The 11,280-nt window shown below is 40.3% G+C and overlaps 1 protein-coding gene across 5 annotated transcripts in view; it reads right to left on the bottom strand.

Annotated features, from left to right (window-relative positions):
- Positions 1–819: 819 nt before the first annotated feature.
- The window catches only part of PCDH15 (protocadherin related 15), a 419,295-nt gene continuing 408,834 nt past the window's right edge, over positions 820–11,280 (bottom strand). For 4 of the 5 annotated variants that reach the window (XM_050898730.1, XM_050898731.1, XM_050898732.1 and 1 more), the window contains 4 exons: positions 9,777–9,815; positions 8,443–8,516; positions 7,455–7,587; positions 820–2,085 (listed from right to left, as the gene is read on the bottom strand). In XM_050898730.1, the coding sequence (XP_050754687.1) occupies positions 1,531–2,085; positions 7,455–7,587; positions 8,443–8,516; positions 9,777–9,815 (801 nt within the window). In that variant the 3' untranslated portion in view covers positions 820–1,530. Of the gene's footprint in view, positions 2,086–5,083; positions 6,674–7,454; positions 7,588–8,442; positions 8,517–9,776; positions 9,816–11,280 lie in introns of those variants that run through there. The other variant, XM_050898729.1, reaches the window with a different exon arrangement.

The following is an 11,280-nucleotide window of genomic DNA, read 5'->3' as shown; positions in this document are numbered from 1 at the left end:
CAATCATTTCCTTACTAATTGCACGCATTTATCTGTCGACTCTTCCTATCTTTCGAGAGGTATCCATATTGTTCTCTCAACTGGTTTGATCTTATCCTGAAAAAAAAGTTTGCATAATACAGCAGGACACTTTTCTCATGTGAATATGTATCTTCTTTTTTTCTTTCCTATATCGCATTGGAGAAAAATACTTTGCTCTGTATTGCTGACGTCTTTCAGGTATTGGTGGCTGTGAACAGTAGCATTTCTCAGCTCCCTAATTCAAGTTGTAACACAACACACTCACTACTTTGAGGTACAAATAGAAATTATAAGCAGGTGCTAAAATTTATGCAGTGTATTTTACAAGTAATGCTTACTTGAAGTTTTTGAAACAATTCTGTGTGTGTGTTCTGACACCCTTTGCCCTTCACAGATCCGTTTATGCATATTAGCCTCGTAAAATATTCACTTTTTATCCTCTTCACCATGATCCATTTGTCTTTTCAGCAGGTTTATGTTCAACACTATTGGAGTGGAATGATGATTGTACCATTTAACCCAACAGCTAGCTGGGCTTGAAAATGTATCCATCCCCTTCCTATTAATTACTCTTTAATGCCTATTTCTATCACACAGACTCGTGTATCATCCTGGTTTATTTCGGAGGAATATAGCCATAGGATGACAATTATTGATGGAGCATAAAAACTGGAGCTAAAGACCGTATAAAGAAGAAAACAGAACTGATGTGGGAAGAGATGAAAAGATGAAAAATTGACTAGAGAAGAAAATTGGAATGAGCTAATTTACAAAAGAAAATGAACAAACCACGGCCAGGTAACTCCGAATAAGATTAATTGCTACACATTTCCTTCCTCTTTGCAATTTTTATCTTATTTAATCTTCTATTCCACTTTTCTATGCAACAGTGCTATACTCTTATAAACTCCGATTCCACTCTTACATAAGTTTGCTAGCTGGGTGTTGAGCGAGATTCTCTGTTTGCATAACCTGGTATATCACTACCGACTTTGGTATTGTTACTCAAATTTAAGCCAGCCGAGGATTTGCTCCATTGACTTTCATGGATTTATTTTTAATTTATTACTCTGAGTTCAGAATCAAGAGCTCTGGATATAAATCTTGAACAGAAATAGACAATTTCCAAATCTAAACAGTATAGCCACAAGTACCATACAGAAAAACAAGCTAGGCATGTATAGAACTGTCTGAAAAGTTAACCAAATGTTGCTGTGCATTTATTAGTAGTTTACTGTTTATTAAACAATGAATCAAGATCCAAAAAACCTAATTAATTTAAATGAAGTATTGTTTAGTGAAATGGGAGCCTGTCAAAATAGTTGTTGGAGAGGACAATTAATTGGTACAAATGTGAGTGCAAATTCTGTTTTTAAACTTTAAAGCGTGTCGTTTGTAGTATACAACGTATGTGCACAATACAAATTTCATACATTTTCCTCAGTGACAATAAAAAGCGCAGTTTATTATAAACTGAAGTAAAAATTAAAATTAAAAAAAAAAATAAAATCACAGTTTTGTCATTGGTATGTGAAGGTTGTTCCAAGGGCCCATCCAGAGCTCCTCTTCATCTGACTGTGTGTGTTCACTGTGCGACTCCAAAGGCTCTTTGACATCCTCATTATCAACAACCGATTCTCGCTCTTCTGTGCTTTTCATTTTGGAGCCCCTTGGCTTTGTTACTATATTTTCGGCCCCTATAGTAGAGGAAGCAAATGAGACACTGCAAGGTCTTGTGTTCATTTTATCACTAGAAGATGGTCCCTTTGACAACGTGTTCAGTGGGACATTCTCCTCGTGTGTCACTGCAAGCTTGTCCAGTTTCTTGAATTGTTTCCCCAGCCTCACTGGAGATGTGACTTTTAAATTATTACCAAGGCAAACGCGACGGGTTCTGACAACAGAGCCGTTCTGTGCAATGTAGATGTTACCGTTGATGTTGTTTTGAACATTCGGGTTACTAAGACGATTCCTCTGGCTGGAATCGGGAGCGCTGTCTTCTCCAGTGGAGCTGGTCTCATACTCTGGGTCGACTATCAGCTTGATCCTTTTCTTTCTGGCCCACTGTTTGACAATAAATAGAAATGTCATTAAATCTCAGCACTATTTCTTACATTTTCCTGCCCTTTTTCTATCTGTTATTTATCTTGTCTTTTATCTAGACACTCATATGAATTTTTATTAACTTGGTCTTTTGTACCCTTCCTCTTAGGCTGCACACAGATATTTCTTAATTGTTTTGATTACCACTGTGTGCCCCTATCGTATATACCTAATGCTTGAACACGCAGACAATTCTTTGTATTAAGAAGTTGTCAGATGGATAAATTCATTTTAGTTCATGAACTGCATAATGCAAGTCAGATAGAGCATATAAAAACTGTGATGTTTTTCTTCAGGTTTGGAAAGTAGTGACAAATTTGGGTTGGTTTTTTTTTTTTTTGCTAAAGATGCATTCAGCTGTGCTCCGGTTAAGTCGAAGTGCACCTTCTTTGGAGAATCCTGAGAATGGAGACGTTACTTGCTGAAAGAAAACTTCTGTAAATCACGATATTGGTAAGCCGGTCATACTTTGACAAAGCAATGTCTCAGTCTGTCTTACAAAGAGAGGTGAAAACCAACTAGATTAATAACCCCTTCTAACAGAAACTGGAAGGCACTGATGATGAAGCCATTGTGTAAGTGATACTTCTAAGAAACTACTGTACTAAAGGGTAAATGCTAGGAAGGCCTTCGAAGTTTTCTTCCAGAGTATCACTACATTGTAAGTTCAGTGCAGAAATGGCATTGAGCAGGTCTGTTTTACATGCCCAACACATCAAGCAGAGAAAGATCTCGGGACCTACACAAGGGAAATTCTCAGGCACGGCGTTGGCAAAATTGGCTGGTTAAAAAAAGAGAAGCTCGATATAAGGCTTTGTGTCAGTTCCAATCTAGTGGAATCAATGGAGATGCTTTGCTGTTAAATGGAAGATGGTGGAGAAATGAGACTTCAGATTTTATGTAATTTATATTTTTTTTTAAAGAGTTAATGCAAACAATTTCCATGTTGCTGTGACTTTGTACTAATAGTGATTACACAAAGCCCATTATTTTAATTTACAATTGATCTTTTTAAAATAAATGCCTCCTTGCGGTACACTGAAACAAGATACTATCATTCTTGAATTAATAATGAAAACACTGTTATTTCACTAAGGCAGCAGATACCATCACAGTTAACTCCCACCGCAATACATACGCATGCACACAAGAAAAGCCAGTTTTTAGAGAAAGAAAATCATGCAAGGTGCAAACAGGTGGTGATTACTGTTAAGCTTTTGAGAAGTTACACTTTGTACAAATTACTTAGATGCCTATTCTTTTGTTCCTGATAAAGACGTACAGTTTTCTTCACACAGATATATTCAGGTGGATGAAAAGGCTGACTAGTTTAAATGGGGTTTATGTTAAAACACTGTGCTATATGGGAATACAAAAAAGTAGGTAAGCGATCATAAGTCTAGTTCACATTTCAACTGGAATTAAAGACACTAGTTGAAAAGTTAGTATCACTCTTTGCAGCTCAACACCAATTGTCCTGCCAGGGTAACTCCACAGCAGGCTCAAGTATCTCAAAAATTCAAACATTTTTCTCTCCCCCATCTAACAGAGACTTCCTGGCAGAGCTTTGGTGCATATGCCAGAATTTGTACTAGCTTTCAAGTACTCACTCACAAGACTAATCCAATACCGGCTCAAAGCTTTAATTTTATTTAGGCTTCTTATGGCTTATCTGGATAAATCTAGGGGTTGAGAAACAGCTCTGTGGCTTTTGATACAAGGTAAATAAAGCACAGATAGCTTGTGTGTATACAAAGCTTGCATACTCTGTGTGCTGACAGCATGGATAAGAGCTCCATGAGGAGGTACATCATGCAGAGGTTGCTTCTTGTATGCAAACACAAAGGCCACTTGCGCTGTCAGTAACCGAAGTCCTTCCTACGCAGTCATGCTCGTTCTGAGCGGAACTGTGCCAATGAAAGTGCTACAAGATTTCTCTATTGAATGACATCAGATATGACAGGTTATTGAATTTTATAAGGCAGATAGCAAAATATAGAACATAGGTGATGGTTACCTTCAGCAATACTTTGCTGTTACACATCTCAAACTTTTAAACAGATGTTTAAAAAACCCACCCATAATAAAATCACTGTACTGTCAGGTGGGAAGGGCGGAAGTTGGAAAATGTACTCCATTTCCTTTTCTGACCAAGCTCACTTTGTACCCCTACCTCTGCATTCCTGTCTCGTACATCACTGGTACCTGAAACCTGAATCCCGTGATCCAGAAACAGTTTAATCCCAGCTCTGCTAGTAATACTCTGCAGTTTTGGGAGTGTTGCTTTGCTGCAATTTCAGTTGTCCTCCCTGCAAACAGGGCTAATGTGTACAGCAGAGGACTCATGTGAAGATGAGCAAATGATGTACGGTAGGGGAACATGAGGTGAAACCATGTATGACTTCTAAGTCTTTTCATCCTCATCCTCATTCCTGCTCTTCACTGAATTCCATGTTTTGCCTCTTTTCCTTCCTGCAGTGTTCCACTTTGTGACAGACATAACCTGCATGAACATGGGGCCCTTCATAGGTTTGTGCCATCAGGTTCGTCAAGCTATCCATCACAGCTAATGCAAAATGCAATGTTACTTTGCTTCACAATGTGCATAATGCAAAGAGGATTAAATCTAAGAATCAACACAATGCCTCTTTAACTACATTATTGAAATTAGCAGAGAAAAAGAAGTACTCCTTCCTGCCATTGCTCAAAGAAAATTAAGCTTTCTATATCCACCACTAAATATACCCGAGTAGTCTCTCAGAGGAATTATATTAGTTTGGTTTTCTACAGTTCTGTCCTCAAGACAGCATATAGGGTTCAAATGCTGAAGCAATAAGCTTTGACATTTTCTTTTTGCCTGTCTCTAGTCAAGTGTGTATTGCTTAGGAAAGACCACACAGAAGGCACAGCAAACAAGATCACTCCTTACTGCAAAACGTCCGCCTACTGTCGCTCCTTTTTAAAAGGATGTAGAATCACCAGTAGTCTCTGACTCCGTAACGGCAGTATCCAGGGTCTCATCTGACTGAGACTGACTGTTTTCCTGGGACATCTTTTTTCTTATTTTCTTTCTGCTCACGTTGGTGTCAGAACTTTGATTCTCAGTATCAGGGGAAGTGGCAGTTTTACCAGAAGTGGCGCTCGCTGTGCTTTTTGTCCCTTCAGTACCTTTGGAAGTAACACTGATTTCACTTTCTAGGCAAGAAGATTCATTCTTACTGATAGTTTCCTCCCTGTCACTAGCATCTGTATCAACCTCTTCCGTGCTTTCACCCACGCTATCCTCACCATTAATAGCTGATTTTCCTCTCTTGTCTTCTTCAGTAGCAACAGTTTTTGCCTTGGCAGATGTTTCAGAAACTGCCTTATTTGAGTTATCTGCCGTCTCATCGGGGCTTGCGCTGACTTGCTCCACATCCGCTTGTTCATCTTCTTCTGACACCTCTTCTATCGTGTCTTCTATTTCAAGGCTGGCGGAGGAGGTTTTGCTCTTATAGCTGGATCCTGAAGTTTTCCTGTAGCTCATGTCCCTGTCACTACCTGATGCATTAGAGCTAATATTTGATTTCTGGCTGGATTGCCTCGCTCTGCCACGAGAGCTACCTCCCCTACTTTTTATACTGGACCTTTCAGTGCTTCTTCTACTACTGGACTCACTAGTCCCTGATTTGCTGTATGAACTTCGTGTAGATGAGCTCTTTGACAGGCTACCATCTTCATCACTGTCAGAGTCTTCCTCATCATCGTCCTCTTCAGATGAGTCCTCCTCCGATTCACTGCTAGAGCTGGATCCAGAGTCGTCATCAGAATCCCCAAAATCGCGCCCAGTTTCTTCATCCGAGTCCACAGTACTTTCAGTGGCTTCATCTTGGTCCAGAGTTACTTTCAAGTAGTCTTTGTCTTCTGACTCCGAGCCAGAGCTACTACTCTTCACGGATGATTCATCCGAAGTGTATTTTCTTCTCTTCTTTTTCTTCTTCTCATAATCACTATCCTCGTGTTCACTCTCCGCTGTGATATTTATTGAAACTCCTGATTTGCCTTCATCTCCTTCATATTCTTCCTCTCCTTTTCCTCTTGCACGCACTGCATCTTTGCTAATAGGCTCTTGAAATTTTCTGGAGACACTAATGCGTTTTAACACATGATTTAGTTTTCTCATCGAAGGTCTGTCATCTGTCGATTTCTGGAAGTAACTTCCCCTGATAATCATGCTTTTCTCACCGTCCACTTGGCGAGCTGACATCAACTTGGCATAACTGGAATCTTTCCTACTGCCTTTCACTTTCTGCAGAATCATCGGGAAGATCCTTGCTTTCTTCCATGGAGAACGAGCAGACTCAGTTCTTCCTACTGGTTTGTGAGCACTGACTGCTATGCGACTTAAATGCATCACTGCTTTTAGTTTCCTTTTTCCCTGGCTGGTCCTATATGCTCTTCCAGAACCATGTCTTAGATCCATCCTATCACCTAAAGGTCTACCTTCTATTTGAGGCCCTGCTCTCTGGCTTATACCTCTGCTTGAAGGACCTCTGCCTTGACTCATCCCCTGCAAATTATGAAAATGGAACTTGATTACAGTTTGAAAGATAGTTATTGTGAAAACTCGTACCCTAACATAAGTCAGTAGGAACAAAGGTAACATTTCTTCTCGGCATCAAAACTAACTTACCTGTTTTAGAATAGCTTTTTACCAAAGTTATGGGGAGAGTTTTACTTCTAGAATAGGCTGCAAGTGCACAGCTACCTTACTCTGCAACAGGGAACATACTGGCTCAGAAATGTTCTCTCTTCTCATTTAATTAAAACCCATGAGATGGATTAAGAGTCTAGTATTTCTGAAAATTAGATCAAAAAAAAAAAGGAACATTTACATCAACTTTCTTCTGGCTGCCACTGACATTTTAAAATTTCTTTACATTCAGTTGTGAACTTTATGATAAATGAGTTTAGGTGTCTGCTTTTCTCAGTGGAAAACCACCACTTATAGGCTGAATATTAGTAATACCCTATTTGGTTAATGATATAAAATGGAATTACCTAAGGCTATGTGGATTTTTCTTTGAACTAGAAATCTACATTGAGGGAAAAATACACGTGGATATTAAAAGAAACTTTGCAATTCCTTTTTATTTCTAGAAAAAGGGAAAGAGGTGCTGACACAAACTTTACCGGTCATCAGAAGGGCAAACAATGATTAGCATTGGAAAAGCCACTTATTCGGTCTATACAGAACACAATATTCTAATCAATTACAAAACACATTTGACAAGGTTTAATGGCCCTTCATCTTGTTGCAGAGACAGAATCAACACAGCAGAGACGCTTACCTCTTCTGCTGTCGATCCATGCGGACTATAGTAGTAGCCACCATCATTCTCCACCACGACTTCCCCATACTCATCGTACATCCCCGAAGGAGAGAGCAATCGGCGGCGGCTCCCATACTGAGGCAGCTCATACCTGGCAAAAACACCATCGTCTCTTCATAACATGCACCAATGTGTTCACGTGCGTCTCCACACACAGCAACAAATGCACACGCTCGCGTCCCGAAAGGACAAGAATTTCTTTGCTCTCTTTTCTCTCTACCTTTGAGAAGATTATTATTCTTTTCTCCTTAGCAGTAACACAATCCAAACCCTCTTCCTTATTGCAATTGGCCGCAAGCCCATTACAACTGGAGGGCGACCCAAATCGCGAGGTCTCTGGGATCAGTCAAGAATCCCCCAAGTGTAATGACCTTCTTTCCAGGTACCTGATTTTTGGGGGGATCTTTTTTATAATTAGGGAATGAAAGAGCAGGTTCCCTGGGATTGGTTCTGGAGAATCCCTGCGAGCTTGTAAGAACAGCAATAATCCCTGAAGTGCTTGCAGTCAGATGGGCATTATCAGAACAAGGCAGGATGATGTTTTTCTAGGTAAATGTAAAAGGCCAGACGCTGGCTAGGAACTGTGAGCAGAAAGAATCAGTCACTGAAGTCAGGCTGGTGAGCCACAAAAGGGGAGGAGATGATGGAAATTAATTTCCAAGACAGCAGAAATATGCAAATAAAAAAGTGAATATAAAACCGGCAATGATAGATGGGGTATACACTCTGCAAGCGTCATAATTAGTTTCCTAAAGAAGCAGGGAGTTATACAACACCCCCTTAAGTTTTAAAAAGAGTTTTGTTGTCAGCGCATGCCTTCGTGGACACAAAGATTAAAGTAATCCTGAGGTGAAGGAAAGTCTCCAGATTAGATGCTGTAATAATAAACGTCACCAACCTGGGAAAGCAGCATTTTCAGAAATATATAGGAAAAATGAAAATATACCCATGCTCATAACTGTAGTAATCTTGCCCATAGTACTCCTGCCCTGGGTCAATTCCAGACTCCATACTTAACTCCTGTCAAAAGAGAAACACTGACTGAATGCAAACAGTAGTACACAGTAATGACTGATGAAAAAGGTACAAAGAACAGTATCTTAAAATGCAAACAAGCAAAATAAAAAATGATAATCATTTGAGGAACGTTGACAACTGTCAAGAACCATAATGAGAAGCCAACAGGAGCTTTAAATGACCCCTTCCCTGGTGTATTCCCTGGGAGTGACTGTTCTAAGTCAGCATAATGCAGAAGCTGTTCTGGTGTGGGACACTGTCTCACTTATCCTGTACAAAAACCTCATTCAGTAAACTGGACTCACAGCAAATCTGCTGTCACTTCTTGCGCCTCTCTCAAAGGAAAAAGCTGCGCTGAAAGATTAGGGCTATTTTACACAGTGTTTGTCAGGTCTCTTTTTTTAATGTTTTCTCAACCATCAACAATCACGAGCAGCATTGGAGTAAGCTAAATACTCGTCTGTATCCTACAAAAGTGCCAGTGTGTCCTTAAGCTCCTTTCACGCACTGTTTGGTATTAGGCTGCTCTGTGGAATACCTCTGAACTGCAGCATCGACACAGAGCACCAGGGCTTGGGTTTTGGCAAGGGACTGCGTGTCGTCTCTATCTCACAGCTTCCTAGGGGTTCTTCTCCTGCCCAATGAATTTAAAGTTGTGTCAGAGCATCTGGTCGTAATTGCTTATGATGACTGCAGCAACTATCACCGTTCTCCATCACAAAAAATACCATCGATAGCAACGTCTCACAAAAGCTACGTTTACTCTGTTGCTTATTCTGGAAACGATATTGGGTCTAAAAGATTTGAAATAGAAAGTATTGGGTTTATCATCCAGAGCAGCCTTTGCACTTCATGGCAGTGTGCTAATGCTTTCGTTACCTTGGCCAGCCAACTGCTTAGTTCATCTCTAGGTACAATAATCAATTATCAGTTGACTGACATCTGAAAAAATAGATTGCGGTTGGACAGCGAGGACATTATTCTGTCTGTGAATCTGGACACGAAACTAGGAAAGCTTTCAGTCTGTGTGATGAAGTCCACAGGAGCAAGTAAAAGATGCTCAAGGGGAAAATACCAAGATGCAGTAAATTTAAGGTATTTAATTAAAACAACATAAATGCGGTAACAATGCCAGGACTTTCCTTTTCATCTAAAAGAGCTGGGGGGAAAATATTACCTAAGACAGACAAGTTTTTGTTAGGAAATTATGTAAGAGCCATTAAAAAACTTATAGAAAAATTAAGAAATGAAAAATAGTGGTACCTCTGGTCTGAGAAGAGAAGGTCTCAGCAACTGCTGTTGCTACAAAAGAAAATTAGAAAGGGGTTAATTAGGCAGCAACAATTAAAGTGCAGGTCATTTGTGTTTGAGTTACGATTGGAAAGAAATCCTAAAACCACAGGTCCTTCAGAGCCTTTTGTACGGCAGTCACCTGGATACTTCCATGCTCGGTGAGAAGCAGAACACTGCTAAGCACCGAATGTAGTAAAATCACTTCACAGTCCACTATTTCTTTTGCCCAATCCAAAATCAAACTCCCAGTTTATGTGGTGATTCTCTAAATTATTTAACTCAAGAACTTCTGTCAGAGCCCAAGAGAACTATTGTGTGGTGTATGTTGGAGACAGCAGTGGCAGACAAAAAATTATCCACAACAGGTAGAAAGCAAATCTATGGGAATCTGCAGTAAGGTCTGTGATTCAGCTATTAAAAACCTGAAGTGATTTGTTTTCTTACCCAAGCTTTTCTTACCCAAGCTTCTACTGCAACACCATCGCTTTAATTCTCTATCTACATTTATATACTTCTGTGGCTTTCAACTGAGTGCCTCACAACCACAAATAGACTTTAATTCACAATACCAGTAAGACAGTGAAGGATTATCTCACTTGTTTTCTCTACAGCTCATGTGTGATTTCTTTCTGTATGCAGCGTGCAGTGAGAAAAGCATGCTGACATGAGGGAAAAGATGCCGGCAGGCTGCACAGAGAGGACCGACAGGACGATATGGCTCCTCTCAGGTGTGTCACAGCTAACCATGGGTCATTTTTGGTAGTCATGTTGTTAATTACTCTGCAGCTCCAGTTTTCTGCAAACGACAGACCGATGCACATCGCTTGCTGGTTTGTACATTAGGATCAGATTTACTCAGGAAAATAAGTAGCAGGGTCCCCACACTCCTCCCAAAACTTGGTGGCCCTGTTTCAGCTGAGTTTCTTGGCCAAAACCAAACCCTGAGAGATGGGGAAGTTCTGCATCTGAATAAAGAGACACACATCAGCTCTGCAAAGGGAGGAAAAATCACTTTGTAAAACACTCCTGAATAAGGAGAAGCAGGCTCCAGATGCACACCTTAAGATGAGTAAAACTGATCCAGCTCTCAGCAGTAAATATCAGCCTTTATGACAGAAATGTATTTTGGAGAACTTTCCAATTATTTAATGAGTTCATTCAGATTTCTGAAGGAAACTCTCCGTGGTATTCATTGCTGGAGAAAAAGATGCTGCGAGAACAACAGACTACACTGAGTTGCAGAGAAGGTTTGTGTAGTCCAGTACCTGGCCCATGACAGTGGGCAGCGGCAGATGATTAGGTGTGCCGTAAGAAAACACAGCGAGCGTGGAGGGAAACTGTTTCCGGCAGTTTGTCGAGTGGCAATCTCCTAGCCTGGACGTTGCATTTGTGCCACGATGGTAACGAGCCCCCAGTGAATCTATGCCTCATGAATTTTTTGAACCACTTTGTATTTCTGGCCTCTAAAACACCC

Source organism: Gymnogyps californianus, chromosome 6 (assembly GCF_018139145.2).
Source record: "Gymnogyps californianus isolate 813 chromosome 6, ASM1813914v2, whole genome shotgun sequence".
NCBI lineage: Eukaryota > Metazoa > Chordata > Aves > Accipitriformes > Cathartidae > Gymnogyps > Gymnogyps californianus.
Note: the sequence above shows the minus strand (reverse complement) of the source record. Positions and strands in the feature narration are given on the sequence as shown.